This window comes from Monopterus albus, unplaced genomic scaffold (assembly GCF_001952655.1).
Source record: "Monopterus albus unplaced genomic scaffold, M_albus_1.0 scaffold7.1, whole genome shotgun sequence".
NCBI lineage: Eukaryota > Metazoa > Chordata > Actinopteri > Synbranchiformes > Synbranchidae > Monopterus > Monopterus albus.
The window spans coordinates 1,239,697-1,265,745 of record NW_018127887.1 but is presented as its reverse complement, the minus strand read 5'-3'; the positions used below and the strand labels follow the sequence as shown (position 1 = coordinate 1,265,745).

General features: G+C 42.9%; 1 protein-coding gene across 1 annotated transcript in view; it reads right to left on the bottom strand.

Moving 5' to 3' along the window:
* reln (reelin) overlaps positions 1 to 25,095 on the bottom strand; it is an 88,058-nt gene extending 62,963 nt beyond the window's left edge. The window contains 2 exon segments of the mRNA XM_020622808.1: positions 6,872 to 6,982; positions 24,540 to 25,095. Of these exon segments, the coding sequence (XP_020478464.1) occupies positions 6,872 to 6,982; positions 24,540 to 24,792 (364 nt within the window). The 5' untranslated portion in view covers positions 24,793 to 25,095.
* Positions 25,096 to 26,049: the final 954 nt, after the last annotated feature.

The following is a 26,049-nucleotide window of genomic DNA, read 5'->3' as shown; positions in this document are numbered from 1 at the left end:
ATTAATCTCATTTGACTTGTGCTAATTTCTTGCACCCACATCCCTGATCCCCACCCGTCAATGCAGCAAACAAACAAACTGGTGAGGGTGAAGCACGTTGTGTATGAGAGATAGAGACTTGGGGTGACAGCTCAGGAGCCAGTGTAAGCCTTGGGAAAGCAAGGCATGGTGTTGTGCTTCATTTGCAAGCATGTGTATATACAGTATGTGTGTGTATCTGAAATCTGTTTATGGAGCAGGCTATAGCCGAGCCGGGGCTGACGGAGGAATGCTGGGAGGTAGTGAACTAATCACAGCAACACCATGGCTCTTGTGAGGAGGGTGAAACACAGAAGGTCACCAATTATTTTTGCTGCCAAAATATGGGTCAAGTTGGATCTGTGTGATCTTCTCAAAGATAAATTGTATAAAACTTCGAAAAAAGGGCAACTTAGGGGAGTATCCCTGCTCTGCTCCAAGGCTTTCAGAGGGTGGAATACCTGATCCAGTCAGGTTCAAACAGGGGGGCAACCAACAGAACAAATAAGCTTCTCACCTCACAGACTCCAGGGACAACCCTCCTGCTGTTACAAATGCTCTCTGAGAAGGAATTTTAAAAATGAATAGCCCTCAGAGTGCAGCCTGGATGGCATGCACTTTGCGGAAAAGATTTTGTAGAATCATTTTCTCTCAGTTTGCATACCAAACCCACAGATGCCCACACACTTGCAAGGTGCATGTAGAAGTACAGCGTACGAGGAATTTTATATCACAGCACCACAAAGATAAATTTCAAAGTCAGCTTGCCTGTGTTGAAATGATGCAAACCCACTAGTGTTCGCAGAAATTTATCAAACTGAGCAGTCTTTGAGTCAAAACTCTGTGCATTTATTCTATCTTTATTTCTCTCTCCACTCTCGTTCTCTTTGGCATATAACCAACCTCTCTGCATGGCAGAAAATAACATTGCTCTGCTCAAGAGAGACCACACATGGGAGAAACAGCCTACGCCTGCTGCTCTCTCCTGCAGGATAAAAAATATCAAAACAAAAAATAAAAATGCCCAACAGCTCACATACCACTTTGAAATCTCTATCACAGTCAGTCCAGCTCCTGCTCTCCCCTGTTTCTGGTCTCTCGGTCACCCTGGACCATTTTTACCATACATTTGGATGCAAAAAAATACAGCAAAGAAAGGAAAAAGCACTCGGATACACAGCATGTGCATACAAATGCACACCTTCACTTACAAACACAAATTCATGCACACATGAATGAACACAGACACATACTGAACTCCACGTGCACATACAAATGTAACCACACCTAGTGAAGCAGTGGGAGTTCAAAGGTGGGGCTAAGAGAGCAAGTGAAACAGTAAATTCAGGCAGGTCTACTGTACCATTATACCTGAAGAAATAAAAATGGTACTTTTAGGATGTATGGGCAACAGTAATGCACCACAGCCTGCTGTGGGTCTACCTTAAATTAATAATGAACTGTATTGTATTCTGTTTGAATTCTTTGAAGGTGGAGTTGCTTTTCACTTCTGTGGAGGCTTTGTCCATTGAAAAGAAGCCTCAGGACTTGATATGATGTATAAACATCTAAACAGTCCTCTTTTCTCCAAGAGCACCCTAATGTTTATCCACTTGTTAGCATTCTCTAGGCATTGAGTGTGTGTGTGTCAGTAAGGAAGGACATGTTGGTCAGCAGGAGGGACAGGACAGAGGCTCGGTCTAGGCGAGAGGGGCGGGGAAGTCCTGGAATAGCACAGCCAGGTGATTTACAGCAAGTTGACCCAGCTGGTCTCAAGTCCTGATCTAACACTGTGCTGCAGAGAACACAAATCACCTCCCCTACATAACCCTGACCCTGAGAACTCATTTCATCTTCTGCACTAATGAATTTGTCATCAGGCATAATCTGCCTTTGGGTGCCTCAGCCCAGAGCAGAGAAAGAGTAATAAGTCATCCTAATCATTATCAATGTTGTCACCACCACCAGCCCCACCTTCCTTCTGATCAGAGTACCACTCTGGGACTGTGCAGTGTCCTTGACTAGCAACAGGGTAACTTTGTCAGTGTTCAAGGTTATTGTAAGGGTGGATGTTAGAGCAAGTGTTCCACAGATGTGCATCTTGAGTCTGAGAATCAGCGAGTGTGTATATGTCACAAGAATATGAATGTGTTGTGGTATGACTGGATAAGTCAGTGAGTGTGAGAGTTCTTATGGTAGCAAGCAAGTGTATATGTGTGTGTATGTGTGTCTCTGTGTGCGTGTATGAAGCAGTGCACTCAGGGAGCTGTCAGCAGAGAGTCAGGGAGCAGGCTGATCACAGGGCTGCAGTGTGTTTGAAGTCTCCTAGGGACTGACAGCTTCTCTCCCCATGGGAACTTCTTCCATCACCCCTTCTCTCCTCCCTGCACCACCCTTTCTCTATAGCATTCCTCTTTATTCGACCCAGCATCTCCTTCTCAGTATTTCTCCTCTTCCCATTGATGGATGGGGTGTGCGGAGGCACATTAGTGCTCTCCTGGGACTGTTAGTGCTATGTTTGAGAAAACACAGAGGTTCCAAAACAAGGCTCAGTTCACTGGGAAACACACCTGTGAGTGACTTTCTCTAAACACTGACATGATAAGCTGCAATCTCTCATTGCTGACATTCAATCTGGCTTGGTAGCAACAGGGCGCAGACAGTCTACCATCAGTCTTAAGATAGATGAGTGTGTGGATATATGGATTTGAATGCATAATAAAGACAATCCATTCATTATTGTGCATTTATATATGTTGCTATTACTGCGTGAGCCCTGCTAAATATGGCACAATCACACTTTTGGCTGCACACCCTCTCTGGCTCCTTCTCTATAGGTCAAGATGCAGCAGCATTTCATCTCTAATCAGGCTGTAGGTTAGCAAGAGGCCATCCGTCATGGGGACAGAGTGTCGGCTAGATGTCCCCGTCACTAAGCTGTACATTTGTCAGACAGCCAAATCCATCATATTGAGATGGGGACTGATCCTTGCTAGCAGAAGCCAACTGCCCCACAAATACATACAAATATGCAAATTAACGCCAAAATAAACATCACCCTGAAAACGAGCCATCCATCAATGACCAGTTTCTCAGCAGCTCCGCACTGGCATGACAGCACCAATCAGCCACTTTGTCAAAGGCAGAGATAGGATGCATCCTCTAATCTTCTTTCGCTCCTTCCCCCTCCTTATATCATTAACATATGGTCTCTATGTCATTGGTCCCTATTTGCCATTTTTCATGCACACTTTCTCCAATTTTCTCCTTTCACTCTCCACTTACACTCATTCCCTTAATCTGAAACATTGTGTCAGCCTCGTGTTGGCATTTGTGCCTATCCATTTTCATTTCCTCTCTATTTTCAAAGCTCTCTCCTCCTTTCAAATGCCTTTTCTTCATCATCATAATTATAAATTAGCTGGAGACATTTAGAAAAAATATGTGTGCTCTCTGAGTTTGAATGGATAATGATGTGATGGGGAAACATTCTGCCATTAGGGGAGCAGTACAAATCACACCACATGCCATTCCTTTCCATCCAGTCTGTGGCCCATGATGTCTAATACATCACCTCATTGCTGTGTGATATACAGCAGTAAATTACTCTTATGTGTACCTGAAACTAATACATTCAAACTATAACAATGTACATAAGTCATTGTTTTTGTCCTAAAATCTTTGTAGATGCCACTGTGGACGTTGTGCTAGTTAGAAGGCCAAGAGGCCGGGCTGGAAAGGAACTGCTCTTTATGGAATAAAAGTCAAAGGAGGGAAAAACACAAAGCAACTAGAATTCCCCAGCAGCTGAGTTAATCCATGTTGCTTTTCTGGCAGTGTGCAAAGACATCTCTTTTGTGCATGTTACACACATGCAAACAGAGTTTTTAGGTTTCACTGTAAAACATGTTGCAAAGGCCTCTAATGAGCGATGAGGTTGTCAAAGTCTACTACCTGCTATATTGTGACTACATAAAGCCCAAAATGACTTCTTGAGTTCTCCTGCCAACCCCTGGCACCCTGAAAGAGAATCAGTCTGGCTAAGGCACAGTCACAGCCAGACAATGTTATTGGGCCTCTTACTGGCACTTTTTTATAAAACCCACAGTCAATTTACACTTGGAGTTCTCCTTCTCTTTAGTGGGCATGGCTTCCAAACATAACATTGTTCTTAGCTCCAGGTTGTCTGATTCTGCAATAGCCATAGCAAAGCAGCATCATATAGGGAGATCTCCTGTTTTTAGGCAACAGAGGAATGAGCCAGCTCAGCCCAGAAGCCGAAAATATAGCATTCCTCAGCCTACCCTCATTGCCACCACAACTGCTCCGTCACACTTCAACTAATTTGACAATGAGTGGGCGTCGATTTCTGACAATGCTGTGAAAAAGCCAGACCCTCAAAAGGTTCACATATTTATTACCAGTGTAGTCTGGAGTGACCTGTTATTCAGAGGCAGTGGAAGCCAATAAAATCCCCGCTTCTCCACATCATGAGTTTTGTGTGTGAGCATGTGTTAGGGTGTGGTATCTACATTAGTGTATATGCTAGACCAAAACAAGAAAAGCACAAAACACAAAGAAGTGGACCAGTGGGTATTTGCATGCAGTTAGTACATACACTGGTTGGTTTTATGAATTCTGTCTTTGGAGGCCGGCATGTAGCCATCCTGTCTGCTCGCACGGCTCTAACCACACCAACCGCTAAGACATCACCACAAAGGGTGTACACACAATACCTCCCTGCCTTCATCTGTTCATTCTGTCTTGACTTGTCTGCTGCTAACCATTCATGCTCTTCATATTCCTTTACTTACCCTGCTTTACACTCAACATTAACCCAGCAACAATAAATGATCCAGTTAATTAACGGTCTTCTCTCTTATCTTGTGATTTCAAGTCCCAAAAACATTTAGTAATCTTAGTTTACCACAGATCTTCTCCCTGTGGGTGGGATGTGGTGGTGGTGAGGTGGGCAATGAGGTTTCTTGTGCTGGAGTTCATGTTGGTTTCCGCACTGATACATCTGTCAACCACATGGTCTCTCAGTCGGCTGCTCCACTAACAGCTGTACACAGCTGGAGCATGTCCAAGTGCTTTTGAATGAGAGTGGGCGGGTATCTCTTTGGTGAATTCTTAAGGGTGTAAATATGCATGTTGCTGTCTGTGTCTGTCTCTGTCCCCTATATGTCTCCACTGGGGGAGATTACAGCTAGATAAACACCAGGCTCGTGAAATTGTGTGACCCTCTTGTCTCACAAATCCCTATATGTTTGTCACAACAACAATGGACATTAAGCACAGTCTCATTCCAATATTTTTGCTCTGTATTAGCTTCAAAGATTTTTGCTCAAACACCATTTCCATTATGCACAGCAGTGTCACCGGGTTTGCATGAGCTCACTGATGAAGCTCTCTCTCTGCCTTTCTGGGAGCATTGCCCTTAAGCCCTCCCAAGGCTGAAGAGCCCTCTTTCCCCAGATGTGACTTCCCACCATGGACCACTGTCTGCACACCAGCCAGGTTGCTGCCACTAGGGTGAAAAGTGTGTCTCAAAAAATTCCATCTTGTGCAGGTAATTGAAGGGAAACTAAAACTGTAATTTAGACAGCACTAAGATGTGGTAATACATCTTTTTAACAACACTGATTGTGTGTGTGCTCCTCCATGGAGTCCTGAAGACCACAGTGAGAAAGAATCAGTGCACAGAGTGTTTCTACTGAGGCCTAACTGAGCGACTGGCACTGTCAAACAGCAGATAAAACATACTGTAATGAAAGGCTTTATAGACTCATTTAAACACATATCATGCAGAAACTCAGTTCCACAAGTCAGTATAAAAACTTTTCAAATTAATGAGAGTGAAGCAAAGGTGATGCAATCTTTGCTTGGATGCCTCCCCAGTAAACGGGGCTGCCAAGAGTGAAGAACTGCCCTGGTTGGGGTGAAGTCAGTATCTGAAAAACAGTGGAGTTACTCAGGATTAAGTAAGCCCACTGGGCAGCAGTTCTGATCCAGCAGCTCTGTTCTCTAAGGAGTTCTTTCTGGCCAGTCCACTGCCACTAGAGAACCCCCACCTCTTCACTCGGGGGCTACATCAGCACATGTTGTGAAAAATCCTCATTGTGTGTCCATAAATGGGTCCCACTTCAATGCATTTCTGTTGCCTCTTTATTGTATACACTGCATTTGTATAATTAGTTTAAAAGACAAATTATAACTTCATATTTGTAGTATATGGAATAAAGGTTATGCATACTGTTAGTAACTTGGGTGATTTGACAAACAGAATATTAATATATCATGAAAGAGTAAGTTCCTAAACTGCTTCCCCAAACCATTATCCATGGATGACCTACTGTTGTAATGTTGGGAATTTACATGTAGGTCAATCAAATGGCTTTGCTTCATTAGACCTGTTGACCTGATGACCATTTAATATGTTCTTTGTTGTTGTCTAAATATGGTTTTATTTCTCAGATGTGTCATAAACGTTCTGTGCTGTTCTCCAATGGCCTTTCCTGATCTCATATTAAGTTTGCTGGGGGGTTTGTTTTGTTTTTCTCTCAAACAGTGATGAAAAGCCATTTGGCCAAAGCCATAGTCACATCATCCCCACTCCTCATCCATCACAGCCTGTCACAACAGGGGTGGGGAAGTGCTCTTATACTTAATCTGGGAGCGGATGCAGCTCGCTGAGCTGGGCCGTGCTCACTGTGATACTCCATAATCCCAGCACTAAGACTATTTAGAGCATGTGCGGGTTTGTTTGTGTACAGCTAAGTTTAGCATTTAATGAGGAATTGTATTGATGGGTGAGGAAGCCACTAAAAAGCTTACAGTGTTGGAGACTCACCAAAGCCAAAGGCAGCTGGAGCAGGAATTGGAGCTGACTGGACTGGTGTGGGGGTGTTTTTTTGGCCAGTTACCAGCAGACCATCAAAGGATACACTGGTAGAGATGGTTACTAAAGAGAGAGAGAAAATGAAGTCATCAAAAAGTGTTACTGCAGTTCCAAATCTGACTGGTTATTTCACCAAGCAAGCAGTCAAAACCAAATTTGTTTGATAAATACAAATTAACAAATGAAATCCTTTATCCTCTCCTGTTTTAGATACCTCACAAGATGACTGAAAGTACTACTGTATGTTCATGCTTTGTTTGGTGCGATGTACATGTGTGTGGACAGGAAGTCTGGAAGTGTATTGACTAGAGCTCCCAAACATCCTGCTGCTTATAAGTACAGAGCTCAGGTGTGAGCAAATGAAAGTGTAAAGTGACCTTTAACTGCCAAAGATGTCAATGAGACAAACACCCTTAGGTCAGAGAATGGCCACAGATGTGCAGGCAGGTGCTAAAGGGAAAACAAACACAGAAACACACAGACACACACACACACACAGGAGCACAGCTCAACAACCTGCTACACAGGTGTACGAGCCACCCCTAAAGTATCTAAACCAACAACAACAACAAAAAACCTAGTATGATAACATCAGGTCGCTGTCCTTCTCACAGCCAACACCTCCAGAGTGTAATCTTACTGATCCTGAACAAATCACAGAGCTTTAATTGAAGCCTGTCCCTAATGACAGCTACATTAGAAGAGACTGATGAGCTAATTGGCTTTAACCCTTATTGTCTTGTTAAGCCTCTATTCATCACAGGTCACCGCAAACAGCAGCAGAGCAGAAAACCACCAGAAGTCTATTATCCAGCTGTAAAGATCCACAGCTTAGTGTATCCAGCAGCACGTTAACTATTGATCCATCCAGTAAACAAAGGCGCAGACTGACGGGCCCACAGAGCCAGCTGCACCACTGGAGGAAGAGAGCTCAGTGAATGGACTGCTTCCAGGCAGACAGATCGGAGCGCAGGGGACTGGTGTGAGGCTTGAAGGAGAAATACACTCCCAAAAAATACACTTTGATACACTAGGGAATAAAAATCTTTTGCGGTGGGGAAAGCTGGAGGTTATTTCCTGACCCTGGAATCCCCCTGCTTTTGTGGGGAAAATGTATGGAAAAAGGAGGAGACACCTTCAGCTTTAGTGTTCTTATTAAGAGTAGCAACATGTTCGTTCAGTCTCAGTGTGCTCGTTCTTGTAAGCTTGGTGTGTTTGGATGTGGGAATCTGGACACAGCAGATTCCTGTGTGGCCCAGTTTCCTTGCCTGTCTGTGTGGGTGACTCCATTAACATGCCCTTACATGAGGCGACCGGCATTTGTGTCTGTGTCTCATTGTGTGTGTTCTGCAGTGTGTTTGTGTATATTGGATGCTACACCCTGTCTTAAGAGCACAGTTCGGTCTGCCTCTCCTGCATATCAAAGCCTCAATAATTCATCCCACAACTCTCTGTATTACATCCAGACGTTTCCTCCTCTCTTCCACTGTTACAATTTTTTACCCAAAAAGCTGTAGCAGTAAAGTTGTGCTTCACATGTTCTCTGCTCCACTTAATGACACATTTATCAATGTTAGTTTGTCCATTTCTTAAACACTGCCCACTTAAGATGTGGAATCCAAGCATACAGTTCAATCTTCAATAAAAGTCATCAATGTTTTGTTTGTTTGTTTGTTCCAGTCCTCCACTGACAACTTCCAAAACTAAATGAAATACGGTAACAGGGTTAACAGCATAAACAGTCATAAACTACAGTACATGCTTGGCTTCTATATCTAAAATAGATTGAGCCACACTACACTGAATACTGTACTCTAATGAAAAACAAAATTTATTTCTAAATATTAATCAAAAGAAAATCTGTTTGCTGCTGCTAGTGGTCCATAAAATGTTCAACAATTAAAATATAGACGTAGTTATCATTAGCAAATTAAATAAAACAGAATCTCAATTATGTGTAAATACTTCTTTTTTGTATGAATTACACTGTGTGTGAACAACAAGTAATTTCTCTGTATTCCTTTGTCTTGTCAAATGTGAGCACTGCCAAATTCTATCAGCATGTACAGTGTGTACAAGAAGGCGTATGGTGAGAAATACAGTTATTTTGCTTGGCAACAAAAGCATTATCATATTCAGTCCAGGTTGCTCCGTGTACCTCTAACACTGCAGTACCCACAGAATGCAGCGAAAAGGCCTTCCCATTCAAACAAGCAATTATCATGTTCACAGTGCGCATACGTGTGCTCCTTGCCTACTTAACAAATCCATTCCAGTATGGTGAGGCATGTTATCAGCGTTTACATTGTTCTCTTTGTCTGAAATTGAATGGAGTAATGGACTGGGTTTAATGCACTAAGTTGGACTGGGCTTCATCTGCCTCTGTATATATAGTACCATCATTTTTGCATTTGCACTGACATCCATCACTAAGGCTGCACACACTATTTCTCTCCACATACACATGTGCATAGGCTACACACATATACACTCAGAAGATTTTCTTCTGCTTCCATCATGTTATTTCTTTCCTTATCCTTCCCTTACACCTTTCTTCCAGTCTCTCCCACTCAATCTTACTCCCATTTGAGGAATCATAGTAAAAAAAAAGTTCTCTCCTGCACTTTCCCCATCTACTCCCTTCTCACATTTTCTGCTTCCTCGCAGCAGTGTACCTTCACTGTGTTTGATGTAGATGTTGGAGGGAGGAAGAGTGGAGGGGAGGCAAAGCTAGGGGCACAAGGTCACAGTCAAAAAATAAGAACAGGGGCGAAGAAGGATGGGAGCGATAGGGGGTAGTGGAATGGCCCGTGGAGAACGGCGCTGCCTGATCAATACAAATGCAAGATCTAAATTATTTAGACAGGCCTCTAACACCGCTCTCTCACTCGCCTGTGGAATGCATCAGATGAATGAGCCAATCAGATGACTTGAGAGTAGATCAGATCCAATCACCTGTGAGGGTACTTCACACACATGTGCACACACAGATCTCAAGGAGGAGGCTAGCAGTCTTTGATGGTAGCCTTTAACATTCTTGTCCATACCTCGTTTCTGAGTGCTCTTCACTTGGCCGAGAGCGATGAGAAGCCATGAGGCGGGGATGGGGATGAACTTTGTTACCAACACTCTCATCCACCACATTAGCAGGTTCTCTATGTGTGAGTGTGTGGGTGTGCACAGGACTGCGCTTGTGTGTGATTTGTGTGAACAAAGCAGGTATTAGGCTGACACAGGTCATGCAAACATCTGGACTGAATTTTATGCTTGCCCTACCATAACACTTGACAAAAACATGTATGAGGTTGTTGAATAAAGCTGCATAAAACTACAGTGCAGACCTTTTCAAATAGCTTTTTATAATAAATAAAATACAATCTCTGAGGTAAGTTGCTCTGGATATGATGCAGAGTATTTGGTTTGCAAATCAAGCACACACATGCACAAACATACAGTAATGAATAGTTTCATTCTGTGGAAACATTAGTTTTTCTGGGAATGACTGGGCGGTTGCAGCTGTTCATCATATGTTAAGGAACCACGGCGCTTTCTAGCAATCAGGTGTACGGTCGTTCCTGACCTACCTACACCCTTCAGTCTTGAGCCTTCCATCCTAATCAAACTCCACATCAGGACCTGCTCCCGAGCAAGTCCAGCATTTGCAGCTGCACCTAGATCTTGCAAAAACACTCATTACACCGTATGCATAGCACTCACACCCACATGCACAGGCTCATACGTTACATTTGAACACACCACACAGCACAGCACATCCCTTGGCCCTAAGCCAGCATGTAATATTGATGATGTGATGTGCTACGCCTCATTACAGACACACACAACCATGCTCCTACTCCACTATTGATGGGCCTGGGGCTCTCTTCACTTCTCTGGATGTGAGTAGTGTTAAGGTACGTGCACACCACACAAACACAACAAAACACATTCACAAATACAATACTGGCCTTGCTGACACACCTCTCACAGCACAAGCAGACACACACACAGAAGACACAAAGAGACAACTAATCAGTAAGGGGAAATGAATCTTTTGTGACAATCTATTCCACAAAAATAAGATTCAAAAATAATTACCAGTAAGTCAAAAAACCAATTTTCATTCTATTTTCGTTCATTCATGTGTAGAACATTATGTTACTTGTTTTATCTCACCAACGCTTGGTTTGAATTTTACAAATTTATATTTCAGCTAGGACTTCTTCGGGACAACAGGACTGAATTTGTTCCCCGTATTACCCGAGTGTGCTCATTATGTCCTGACTGTTGTAAAAGCATAGTCAACATGGGGCAAACAACGTACTGGATAAAGACAGTGAATATGTTTGAAATTTATAGCACCTTTCATGCTGTTACAGATTACTCTCTCTCTCTTTCTCTGGTGCTGGGTCCTCTTAATCATCAGCATAAATAAATAAAAAGAATCAGACTAATGTGCAAAACAATCCCAATACTTACAAAATTTAATAAAATAAAAGCAATAATTTAAATCCCAAATGAATAAAAAGCAAAAATGATAGGTGGAAAAATAGTCTAAACAAAAACCAGACCAGAAAAAAGTAGGCTTTAGGTTTAAAAACATCAACACTTGGAGCTACTCTCAGATCCTCAGGCAGACTGTTTCAACAACTTGCAGCATACAAGTTAAAGCTACTTTTCCAAAGAATTTTTGTCCTGCACTTTGAAAAAAACAAAAGAGAAAGCATAACAATAGTCTGATGAGTATAAAGGTGTGCATTGACGTCAGAAAAATACACATTTGAGATGATGAAAAGCAGTTTTAGTGACAAACCACACATTAAGCTGCAGCTAAAAATCTGTGAGCGCTGAGAGAGGACCTCATTCACATCGCAGCTCAGTCTCTGTGTGTTTGGCATGGCCTGAACAGCTTCTTTCTGCTCTTTGTATACAAACACACCCAGCAGTCTTCAACACACCCACATTCATAACCTTTACACAAGTGTCAGAAAAACATTTAGTAAGACTGGAAAGACATGGCTATACAAGGAGGCTCTGACAAAATCTGAATTGGAAGGATCAGCTTTGCCATAAGCAGAAAATATCATAATAATACTGTACCATAATCACAGCACAAGGTAGTACCAGGTACACAGTGAGGAATTTGTGCAAAATAATTAAAAAAAAAAACTACCACTATCAATGAAATCCCGTTTTTTTCCCAAGTGAACCAGGAGGATGCCCTTTTTGTTTCCAAGTGAATGGAGGTTTTCCTGGCAAGAATATGGATAAAGATAGCTGACCATCTGACCCATATCCCACTGGCAGACACACACGTGCCCCAGAGAGGACCAGGAAATTGAGGGCAGACCACGGGGAAGCTATAGTTCCATCTGTTTCCGTGGCCATGCTAATGTCGGGGTGCCACTTCACTCTGAGTTTCCTGAAATTGTTTAAACCACCAGTCACCTGAGCGTGACATCGTTAATGATAGGCTGCAGTTTCCTCTGATAAAGAAGGGAAAGACTAGTCCTTTAAACTGACTACGAGTTCAAGTCTTTGCAAATGAAATGACTCACACAAGTATGAATGCTTCTCTACAGTTCTGGACAAATGTGTGGGAAGTGTGTTTCTGCACATATATGTGTCATGTGGTGTTCCAGTCAGGTCTTAGAGGCATCATTCCATTACGCAACCTTCTGGCACCATCCTGGCCTACTGGCATTGCCATCTGCTGCTGTGAAGCACTAGATCACAGACAAACTACCAGCCGCTGAGCTTCCACAGGTTTGTCCAACTAGAACATCTCCACAATGTTTTGCAAAAGACAGAATCAAAGCAGTTGACCTCGTGGGACCGCTTTACAGATCGTTTCGTGATCAGTGCCAGCAATTATTACATAGCGCTTATTCTTTGTCTTGTTCCAATTTTCTTTGTTGAGGTTCTCCTCTGTTTACTGAGGATGGGAGTTGAAGCCTTCCTGCCTGCCTAACTTGGCTTCACCCCTGCAACAGCCGTGGAGAAAAACAGGAGTGAAGAGGCAGCTCTGTCACAAGCATCCTGTTCCTCACACATAATCTGCTTCATAATCACACTTCAGTATGCTGCTCCAATATAATGGAATGTATGCATGCCTGTTTACATATATTTGAACCCATGTGTCACAAGCTTGAACATGAGGAAGAACAGGTATATGTTATTCTTAACAAAACAAGCATCAGTTTGTATCTTCCTAAGATTCTACCGACATTTCTTTCCTTTTGTTATGATTTTTGGAGAAGCAACATTTGCAAATATGTAATCTGCAAATAATCTACAAGGGATATTCTGCACAGAATACAATTTACCTGTATATGCTTTTCATTTGTAGCAATGTGCCAAAAAAATGGATGGATACTGTAGAAAAGCACATCTGCAAATCAACAAGGCAAAACAGGGCATTTCTTCATAGCTTCTTACTGAACACTGCATGTTCCGAAGAAGCAGTTCTCTTTATCTGAAACTGGCTTTGGTATAAAATCATCTCTCTAGGTTTTCAGCCGTTTTCATAGGGTTGTTGTGTAGGTCAGCCCTCAAACAACACATAGAGCCCTGCTATGAACCGGGACCAGAACCTCTGCTATGAAACACTAAATGGGTTTTGAAAAACTACAGCTCTATTATCTGGACTTCAGCTTCGTCATTCCTGGTGAAATCTGGACAGGTTGGGAGGACACAGGTTAAGAAAGCATTGCAGGTGAGGAGCAAAAGACAGTTTGATACAACTAACCCAAGAGCTAAAGCAGCAAGCAACTGTACCCCACATAAATAATAATTAAAAGCATCTTATAAGCCTTGGATTAGAATTTGAACTTTCAGCATTGGAAGAATATTATTCAGATTTGAATGCACAATTGGTGGTTGCTGTAAAGGGTTATATTGTAATAGACTCGAGGAGCACCATGACTCCTTCCCTCTGTTGCTTGGTGACTGCCAGGACTGGAGAGTGAGCCGTCCTTATGATCAACACCATGTGTTCTGCAGACAAAGAGAAGGCTGTAGCCATCAAGCCCTGCAACCCTGTCTCCAAGAACTCAAACTTGCATACAACTAATTGGCAAATACATTTTACAGAAAATGCAACTGCGACTGGATTACACTGTCTGTGCTAATGTAATGAGGACAGGTTGTTCATTTACGTACTGTATTTGGTGAGTTGTAAATATGTTGGTACTGAACATACTGCTAAGATGTTCACACTGAACCTGTTTGTTCTCTGCCAAAATATCTGAACTTGCAATACAGCATTATTACAGTTTTTAATGGTTATTTTTAGACACAGCACACAAGCATAAACTTTATTGCCAACTGGACATACACCAACACTGTTGAACAGCTCCCTTCCCCTCTAACCTGCTCCATTTGGAGCTGCTCTTATAGGACCCAGGGCAGAGGTCATGAGGCCAAGCTGTCAGCCACAGCCTGTATAACCTCAGTGCCTGCTATGTCTCTGTCAGGGACAACAGACTACTTAACCCAAGTGAACTCCATTCGCCATCCCACAGCCTTTCTATCTCCCACTTCACAGAAGCCCCAGACTGCTTCACTAATTGGCAAAACATAACCGGAAGACATTTGTCAAAGGAAGGCCTGGAGAGTTTGGACAAGGAAGAGCAGGAGTTTGCACAAACATCTGAAGGAACAGAGGCTCATTTCACCGAACGTGACACCATTTCTGTCTATTTCATGCCCATTTAACTAAGGTTCAATACTGACATCATTCTGAATTAAACACACTAGCTCTTTAATAGAGCAAACAGCGAGGGTATCACACAAAAGCACAAACAACGGCCACTCACACTATTATGTGGCCACTGCCAGCACTAATTTGATCACTAGAGGTCAGCAGCACATGGCCAAAGTGCCAAGAATTTAAGTCATCCAAAATCTCCCTGCACTGATTGTTTTGAATATTTGTCCCACAGGCCATCATATCCAATATCTGATATGAAAGTGAGCACCAAATCACCTCTGTCATTAAATTTCTGCTCTGACCAGAGTGCATTATAACACTTCAATAAAAGATGTGGTAGGCAATAGAACTTTTGGTATGCAAAACTCTGTAGACTCTGTAGAACCAATATCTCAGCCTTTGACTGTTTTTTCACTCTGTAGAACCAATATCTCAGCCTTTATCACTGAATGAATCCTTTACAAATCAAACCGCTGGAGTGAATCACTTCCTGTGTAAACCTAAGGTGCAATGAAAGTTTCATGAAGACAATCAGTGTGCCTTCCTTCTTAACTTCCTTTCTACCAGAATCTTGAAAAAGAATTGCATTAAAATGAGATTATCTCCATTAGGGCCATTTCAATTTTTTCCTTTTAGCTAATTAGATAGTTAATAGCCTTAAGTAACATTACGTACAATATGTTAAAAATCAAGGAGTCAAAACCACAGATAAATTTGTCACCACTGCAGAAATGACAGGTATACAGCACAGGAAAACATAGCTGGAAACCCCGTCCACCTATACTGCAGTAAAACTACAGAGGGATTCATGTTCATCTTAGTTTTAGCTAACAGATGAGCTGTTGTCCTCACACTTAAGGGATAAACAGCCTAAACTTAATAAAATGTCAATGTCTTGGAGTCACTCAGTTATTAAAATGGCTCACAGTGTTTCTGTTGAGTTATTTCCAACAGAGTTGAAATAACCTAAAAAAGTAAATACCTTATATTGTTCTTAATACAACTTTTTCTAAAACAGTCCTAGAGTTTGGGCTTTAGCTTAATTTCCATCCCTGTATTTCCAATACTGCATATTCCATATGAGATGAAAGAGAATAAGTAAGTTAGCACCAGGTGCACCTGCCCTCCTCTTAGTCATCCTCATGTGCTGGCACTTCAAACTGCAGTTTTTACCAGAGTATTAGCTTAGATTTTTAAAAAGTCAGAGCCTCAGGAACAGTACAAGATGCCAACCTTTCTTTATGGATGTCAACAAAACTGGGTTTTTACATAACGCAGTTGTTGGGCCACTCCTGAAGGAAGGGCAACAACAATGAAGCAACAGTGGTTTAATTTGATTCAGTTAAGGAGATAAACATATGTAAGATGAATATTTACAAATTTAACCTGATGCACAAATTAGTCTAAACATGGGTCCATCTACGTGTGCCTGCAAGAGTCACATCAGTACCTAGTTTTGAATGCCTAGTGGCCTGAAAGATCTGGACACATCTCCTTGTTGCAAAACCAGACAGCTGCTGCACCTCTTCACATGTACACACACAGGCTGAAGCTGCTCCAGGCGGACAGCCAGTCCAACCATGCTTGCACTATCACAGATATCAGAATCAGCTTTATTGGCCAGGTTGGACACACGAGGAATTTGACTCTGGTACAGCGGCTCTCAATGCGTATGTACATGGCCTTATGTAAGGCAGCAGTGGGCAAGTAAACAATATAAGGCTGAGAACAGAAGTAAAGAAGTAGATATTTACTGTATATTAGGTCTGGAACTGTCACTTAACTTCACGTTACATCTATGCTCTTTCAGTCTTTCTCAGCATCTCAGCAACTTGAACTAAAACTAAAAATATGGTGCAATAAAAAACATGAGGTTCTTTTTTTTTTTTTTTTTTACAGATGGTGCTTTTAGACTCAGAAAAGTAACACATTCCAGAATTATAATGTGTCAATGGATCACCTTATCAAAAGATTTGTTTAAAAAGATTAAATCAACTGCTGTATTAAGGGTCCCCTTTAAAGAAAAATGAGCAATAAACACATTTTGTTTCATTTAGTTCAGGTCTTGAACATAAAAATATAAAACTGCAAGCAGGCGTAGCTGGAAGACAACATCCAAACTCTTGCTCAGCTAGTATCTAAATTCAGTTCTCAGAGCTCAGAGCAATCTTAGAGTTTGGCAAATTCTCACATATCCTGGTGGCTGAAAAAAAAGGCAGGACGCTGTGCCGTAGTATTTTGCTCTCCGCTCTGTGTGTATTGTTGGTGTGAAAATTACAGATTATGGCCAACTAAACTGAAAAGCCACTGACATTAATCAAAGTCCAACGTGCCTCCATACATTTTGTGTATGAATTTTTGGGTGGAAGGAGAATGATACATGGAGGGGGCAGCGTAGAGGATGTGGGGGGGGGGACTGATTTCTAATTAACAAGCTGGTTGTGGAAATGAAAGACTACATGGTCTCTCTACTGGCAGTGGATCAACGAGGAGCGTTTCCCTTGACATCCAGTCTTAATCACAGCAGCTCAGCTTGGGAAGAATGAACTCATTGCTGTAATTAACACTGTCACGCTCTCTCCATCTCTCCTTTCTCATCTCCACCTCTCTTCTGTCTTGACCTCTACCTCATACTTTTGTTTTCACTTGATAGCAGGGATCATGCGACGACTATCACTCTGCATCCTCTGCTGTCAAGACGTTGTGACACAGGGCATAAACAAATGTGTTGAGTCACTGACAAATATTGTGATGTTTATGTTCAAAGTCATCTATGCTAAGCGGACCCTATTGGTATTCGATGGTTTGGCAAACAAAAGTGCTGCATTTATGATTGTAGCAGATTGGAGACGTGGATCTATAGTTGTTTAAACTTCAGTCTTGTTCAAAGTCACAAGAACACTGGCACCTGCTACTTGACACAAATGTCATGTCTTTTCCTATAATCACTCCCAGTCATCTGACATGGACCTCACTAAATGAAAAGCTGTGTATATAGGTAAGATTATCTAATATGCCACTAGTTCACTGATATTCCATTTCAATAAAATGTATAAACTACTCCAGGTGACACCTGGACCTGTGGGGAGATGGAGGTATGAGGACTAATAAGTGGGATTTCACAACAGAGCATTAGGGGAATGAGGTACTGTACATTCGAGGGGGCCCTGCAAACACCAAACCCATCACCCATTCTGTTACTTTCATCAGGAATATGTGTGAGCTTGTGCATGTGTGTGGATGTGTAATCTGCCTGTGCCAACCTGCTGTTGGTGCTGAATGGGGGCTAATCCGCCTGTGTCACGCGCTGTGTGCCCAGCACCCAGCCAGTTGCTCAGCGCTGCCTCTTCTGTAGTAGGTCCATTGGAGCGCTACAAGGCCGTTTGAATGCTATCAGCACAGACGACACCCTGGCCCCCAAGCAGGGATTACAGCTCTCTCAGTGAAGTCGCCAGGAGGAGGATCCAGAGTAAGAGGAGGAGAAGAAGGAGGAGGAGGTACACAATCCTCCAACAGGAGCTTCATTGTTTAAAAGGAAGAGCCCATCAGCAAAGCTGAAACGCCAATCAACAGCGGCTGGGTAATGACCCCATGAGAACAACATGTCCAGCATGAAGGATGGGGAGGAAGGAAGAAAAGTTTAAAAATGGATCAATCACTTGTCAAAATCCAGCTCAGAGATACTTGGTAGTCTTTAAGGAAAATGAACAAAGTCCCACTGTTGTGATGTAGATAGAGATGGGGACATTAGCATGAGTTTGCATAGACACACAGAGCTCTTAGTATTATCTGCAAACCTGGGATTTGGGCCTTCTAAGAAAAATAAAAACATTGTACTTATGTTTACAACCTGTTTGTAATTTAAAAGTGGGCATAAAAGAGGCAATGCAGACGGGGGGGAATTTGCCAATAAAAAAGATAATTTAGACTAGAAGGGCATGTCCCCTGTTTTCTCTGTTGCTTTATAGGCAGTAAATACAGGATGGTTGGGATTCATCCTGCAGGTCCATTCTCAAAGTCTGGAATATTCTGTGTGGGCTCTGTGAGCAGGTGTAGGCACTGGCATCCTGTACATACAATAACTGAAACCCACCATTCCTCATCAAACTTAATTTTCAGTAACAACAGAAATGTGAGAAAGTAATCAGCAAGAATGCCACCAAATGCTTTGTGCTTCAGGCGAGGAAAAACTCATGATGTCACTTTAATGTGCCAAGAGTGGAATCTGTTAGCGCCTCTGCTGCCTAAAACTTAAACCTCCAGACACCAGAAAAAGACACATGGGAAACACAGCAAGAGAGTATTGTACATACTAGAGCACTGGAGCTAAGCATCTGCACAGCCCAGCTTGAATTATCAACAGAGAGGCACTCAAAATCAGTCATACCCCCAACAGGCAAGCACACACTCCAACAGCCTGAAAATACTTACGCCCACTCATCTGAAAGTTACCGAAAACACAACTCACATTTGCTTGTTAAGAGCTCTCTTGTTTTGGCTGCAAAATAAATCCGCTGAGGAAAATGAAAATACAAAATGTAAGAGCTACTTGCCGCTTGCCCGGATAAGACTGGCACAGGTGCACACCTCTGCCTGGCAGGGAGCCACACACCGTCTTTGTTTCAGCTATTTTTACCACACCTGGCATCACGCTGGCATCATTCTGGCACCAGCCTGGCAAAGGCTAACAAAGGCAGTGTTATCTGAGGTGATTCACCGAGCTGTCATCCAGTAAATCAGTTTTCGAGCTATGGAGCTTATAAGTGACATCTAGCCCATCTCAACTCTCAAGGCTTCAAATTCATTTCCTCTTTATGAGGAAAATACAAAACTAGAGACTTTGCAAATGTCTATCACTGCCAGTTTATTGTAGCATCATTACATCATCACAGGTTCATAGTCTATGTTATAATGACTACAGCAGGTTTCTGTGAAAACACTGTGACAACCATTTAGAGCTCAACAGGAGCAAAAACTAATGTCCTGTTCATATTATCATGTCATATCTGACTGTAATGTCAACACAAAGAGCTGTAGCAGCTCGCTGATGAGGACATTTGTGTTTAGCCAGTGGAACATCTGACCTGTCTCTAAGTCATGATGGATCACCCACTAAGAGCTGAGTGCTGTGTGCATGGCCAAGCATGCATGTGTGACAAAGAAAAGGTTCCCAGTGAACATCCATTCTCATTTCTCACCCATCTGCTCCTTCATATAAAGGAAACTGAAATATCTCTGAATACAATGCTCTTTAAATGGTTCATTATTCAATATCCACAAAGACAGAAGACCCAAACACACCCAACAAGCCCTTACTGACAGAAATGCACTTGACACACTTCTCTCTACTCAGCGAAGTGACCTATTCAGATAAGGCAGCAGGAGGCAGAGAGGCTGAAGACCTGGGAAGCTAATGAATGCATGGGTAGAATTTGAAAGTGCTATTGCTATCTGTATGTTACTTTTTCTTTGCTCAAAAGAGAGACATTACCCCCTACCCCCTCTACTCTTTCCTCACTGTTACCTCTTTTTTCATTGTCCCTGTTCCCCAAAACTGAATATCTGTGTGAAAACTTGATCAGTCCTTTGATGGTTCACTGAACAATGCTTCCTGCAGTGGAAGAAATACTAAAAGTGTTCCTAAATAAACAAATTTAAAATGTTATGGTTAAAGTGAGCATAGATGTAAGGACGAGTAGGGACACCAGACAAATCTAATCACTCTACAGGAACAGAGCTCCAAGCAATGCAGCACTGACAAGAAGTGGTCAGAGGTCAGAAAGCAGACCCTTGACGGTCCCCTCAAAGGTTAAATGCCGCAGAAGCCTATGATAACATCCAATGTGCTGCTGAAGTCACAACAGACTGATGACATTTTAGCATCAATCTGCTTTTCTACCGCTTGTACCGGGGCCTTGTGCCTGTGACCTTCACTCCGACTTGCTGTTCTACAGACATCAGTCAATAGCACAGTCGCAGAAGAACTGCAACCCCAACCAGCAGATAGATAACGGTCTCTTTCCCACTGCATGGCACATTGAGTTGTTTCTTGTGGTTAGCATGAAAGCTGCTGAAGTAAATCACAATGTTTAATCTGATAGGTTATCATGAGGAGAGCTGATGACATTTTGCAAGGAAGAATTTATCTCTAAGTTCCCGTTAAGAATGTCATTTAGCGGCAAAATCCAAATCTGCTTCAAACGTTGATTGTTTCTCGGGCCTCTCCAATCATTTGCACATGAAAAGGTCCGTGGAACAGGGACTGTTGTAGGGACCAGTGACAGATCAGCAATGGCCATTTCAGCCTGTACTCGTAACTATGTTTCTCCTCCCATTCTTTATTGTGGCGCTGTGAAAGAATAATGAATCCCATTGAATATTGTTTGGCTTTTATATTAATATGGTGAGAGGGAAAGCAATGTTTCCTACCTGAACCTGCATTCCTCAGCTCATTCAGTGCTTTACACTGACATCCATAACCCGGGATATGGAAACCCACAAAAACTCAACGCTATATGCAAATATGCATGTACTGTAGGTATATGCACACCCTTAGGCTTTTTAAAATACCATAAACATAACACTGACATACTCGGTGACACTGGACAAAACACAGTATTCTGTACAAACATGCACTGAGCTTGAAAATGCTGGCATGACAGACACAGCTCTAGCTTTCACCACTGAAGTGCACCAACATGGATGAAAGTGACAGGGGAAAAATACGGTACAATGGTACAATTCCTTGACATACAAAAATGCTCAATCAATCTCTCTGGCCCCATTTCTGCTCCTGCACCTCCATTCTATTCTCCACTGACTCGCAGAGGACACCGCAATGCCCTTCCATTCCCTCACCAATCTTAACCGCATAACACAGTAGAATGATGTCCCCTCCACTTATGATTTGAATTTAACGTGCTTTACTGGAAAGGCTGTTTTCTGAACAAAGTTGGCCTCTTTCTTTTCTACAGCTGCTGTACCACCATCCCTTCTTGAACACTGTTGTTCATCTGTGAAAATGTTTCCAAAGCAGAGGGGAAAAGGAACAATGAAAATATTGAATGAAAAACAGTGCTTTCTAATGAGCTGTGTTTAGAAAACAGGCTCTGGATTTTGTATTCTGATGCCGATTCCTATAAACATGCGGTCGCTGTATGAAGAACATCTCACATTCCCATCCCACAGCAGTGTTAAAAGAGGTCAGAGACAAAATGAAGAAAAAAATGCTCTGACATGAAATAAATAGCTGCTTCCTGAGTGTAGCAAAAGTGGTTCAAAAAGGCTGTTTGATTATTTAGAGGACAGGCTCAAATCCCAGTGTGACCTTACTTCTTTTTGTTTCTCTCTCCTTTGAAAGATAAGGCTGTGTGTGGGCAGTATGAGAATGTGTATGAGGGTGACACTTGGTTTCCATTTGTCTGATACAAGGATTGACCCCAGAGTCTGAATGCAAGCACACAAAACTCCACCAGTCTTTTCGTGTTTTCCCCCTTCTGTTTCCCAGCAATTTTGAGTCTCTCTCCAGTTTTTCTGTTTTCATTTTGTCCACCATGACCCTGCCAATACACCCACCCTCTCAAACATTTCGCACAGAGAGTAACGCAACCTTTCTTGGTCATTTCATTTTGATAGTTAAGCACAATAATCTTGTCTACAACACACACAGGGTATGCTGCCCACACATGGTCTTATCACTCAAAAGCAACAGAGAAGTGAGAGGCAGTGAGGTCAGGCCAGAAACCCAATTACTGTACGACATATCGGCCACACAGAATCTTTCTCTTGCTCAGCACCGGATGCTGAGATGGTTCTTTGAGACACTCACCTCCTGTCTCTCTTCTAAGGGGTCATCCGTCTCTTTTATTTTTCTAACTTTCCCTCCCTCTGCTAGCAACCTCTCTCCTTCGCACTCTTCCTTCAGTCGTCTTTTCTACAGCCCTTAAACAACCACACGGCCAGCATCTAATGCCTTCCGCCCACCATTTCCACATGCAGCTCTTTCAGTGGTTAGATCACACATTGCTTGTAGAAGATTAAACCAAATGTAATCCAAAAACCCAGAGAGGACATGAAAAGCAACAAGAAAAAAACAAAAAAACAAAAGCTCATTCACAGAAATGAACCAAATTTGTCACAAGAACGCTTCCCTTGCCCTTTTATTTTACAGCACCAGGTGATGTGGTTCACTGTTTTCCCCTTTTCTTTTTCTCTCATGTTTTCAGCAGAGCAGGCACATAAATGCCCATCTTCAATTCAACCCTGTATAACTAGACCTCAATCCACCCAGCTCCTGCCACAATGAACCTGGCAGTGGGTGTGGTAAGAACATGTAAGGATAGATGGAACCCTCAAGGTTTGAAAGGATGAGAAGGAGGTGGAATAGACAGAGACTAGGATTGCTCCTGATTGCGCAACTAAGCACACAGCCAGCCACGTTTCACTTGCTCACTTGCCATATGTCCTTCCATCCTCATGCAAACTCAGTCAAAACCTCAAAAATTTAACAATGTGCCAAAACATGGAGACGGAGGGAAAAAAGTAAGCAGCTTGGAACCCTGTCATTTTTTCATTGCAAGCCTGGCTGCTGGTATCTTATCTGCTCAATCTGCTCATCGTCATTTAAATCTCCCCCTACTCCATCCGATCCCAGCCGTGGCCCTATTTAAATTTCTCCCTCCTCCCAGTCCAGCATATTTATTATGCTAATTATTTAAACCTCTCCATGTGCTCTATCCTTCCCATCCACCAGCTAGTTATTTAAATCTCTCCCTACAAGCCCGACCCCAGCTGAAGGGTTGATCCGGACTGTTGTTGTCAGACAGACGATAACACTGCTTCTTCTAGACTCCTCTCCTTTCCTACTCTGCTTTTCTGGCTTTTCCTTTTTCTTTCAATATACAATTACACTGCTGCACATATCCGTTTTGAAATCAAGAGGTTTATTTGATATGTAATGCAGTTGTTAACAGCACAGGAACAGTGTAACAAATCCACTGTCCTCCAGTGTTTTAAATAGGGAAAATACAACCAAGACAGGGTTAGGAAGATATACAGGTAATATACACAAAATGTGTATATTTAGGAACTTAGAGTAGCTTTAACCAGTAATATACATAAAATGTATACACATCCAACTCTTAGAGATTAGGATATCTGCATGGGAAGGTGACCTTAGTCAGTGTGTGTCGGCCTGTGCAGGTCACTGTCCCCTATGTTGAGCGACTGAGCAATGGTGACGCAGTTTGGGAGGTCAGGGGGGATCATTTTTTCCAGGACCAGGTGCCAGCACATCAGTGTGAGAAAGTGGACATTACTCCCCCGTCCCCTGACACTAAGCATGTTTAACTGATTTCTTAATCTTTGTTTGTCCGTTCGCGCACTCAGTTTTTGCACTCGCTCACTCTCATTCAGTTGGAGGGATCTCACTGTTAGTCCTGTGGAGAAACCACCTACACATGAAGCATCAGGATCACAGGAGTCCCACTCAGCATCACTACTTATTACAGTTACATAAATGCTGGTTTCCAGCAACAGCCACACAACCTGTACACTCCAAAACGTCCACACCACAACAGAACCTCACGTGTGAACTAAAACACCTGTAAGGTAATAAATTACATGTATGATTTTTCGTCTTGAGGCTGTTGTTATATCTTTAATTTATAATGTATCTGATGCATCAAAACAAATTTAGCACAGTTCAGCAATGTGTTTTCATCTAGAAAACATCTACAATTTCAAAGTGAATTTTCACAAAAGGAACAGTATTTTAAAATATCTTAAATAATGTTTCCACAACTTGTGAATCACTTTAAAACATTTCTTTGTTTATGTTATTCATTATCGACATAGAGCTCATTCTCTTCAGCATGCAGCTAAAAAAGTGGACGCCGTGGAGGGTGTGCTCACCTTGGTACTCTTGTCCAGGGGTGTAGGTGGTGGGGTTGCCTGTAATTTGGAGGGTGAGTAGCACCTCTCCCCCACCTTCTGCCACTCCGGCTCCATCCAGCTCCCCGTGGTGGGTGCACAGGAAGAAGAAGGGGTTGAAACGGGGGTAGAAGCTTGCAGGGGGCGCCCCGAAATCCATGCTGCTGGTCCCCAAGACCAGGGCCAGCAGGGCACAGCCCAAGGCACCCCCGAGAGAGGCTTGCGCCATGGACATCTGCCCTCACCAAGCGAGGGACTGACGGAGTAGAGGTGGGTGAAAAGGTCAAGAGAGAGACGAGTGGGAGTAAGGAAGGCACAGGTAGAGTTCCAGAAAACAGCTTTTGGAGTCCACAGATGAGTCGAAAGTCCAAAAGTGTGTGTTTGTCTAAGTGTGCTTGTATGTGCAATATTTATGTGTGTGGGTTTGGCTGTGAGGAAAACTCTAGAGCTCTGTTCTTCTGCTTCCTCTCCCTGTCCTGCCTTCACTCTCAGGGAGTTCAGAGCTTCGCCTGTGCTGTCCTGCTCCGGCGTTTAAATACCTCACCCCCTCCTTCTGTTTCCCTCTCTCCACCCACCCTCCCTCCCTCCCTCCTTCCCTCTGTCTCTTTTTCGCTCTAACACCAGCTCCACGCGTGCTGTGTGCGCTGTACAAGACGGCCTCCCTCCTCTCCCTCATCCAGCTCTCCTCTTTCTGCCAGTCTATCAGCAAGCCTTTTTCCTTAATCTCTTCCTGCTCCCTCTCTTCTCTCTCCTCTTTACCTCTCACTAAACCACTGTGCTACTCCACATTGCACTCTTGTGTCTGTCTCCCAAGACCTTGTCTCATCTTTATGCATCTGTTAGTTTCTTCATGCCTAACCAGCCCTCCGACAGATCCCTTTCACTCTCCTCTTTCCTTTGTCTTTTTGCCCATCCACCAGATTGTCTCCTCCTCTCCCACTCGTTATCACACCTCCTTTCCTCCTCCCTCTCTTACCCTGTCTCTCTGTGATTATCTCCCATTTGACCCCCCCATTCCTCTTTTTCCAGTCCAGTACCTCTCAGTGTCTCCTCATCTTAAGCCATGCTCAGATGTTTTGCTTCGTCTGTTGCTTTTTTCATGGGTTTTCCATCAGAATCTTCTTTTCCACAGGATTCTCCAACTTTTTCCCCCCTGTCAGCATGCACTGCCTCTCTGCTCTGGATTAACCCACCAGTTTGCTGCAGACACCAGCCATAATGCTGCTTTCTCTCCCCCACCAGTCTCTGCTCAACAAATGATGGATAAGTATTTCTCTAACGCCCTGTACACACACCCCCTATCTGCTCTCTCCTTATTCATTCATGAATAAATATAAACATCAATCTGCAGCTCTTACACTTTTCAGCCACATACTCCTTCCATGTCTCTTGCTTTCTCTGCTCATCCATCTCTTGCTCTGTGTGTAAGTGATACACTATAACCCCCCCCCCCCACACACACCCACACACACACACACACGCCAAGTTTGCT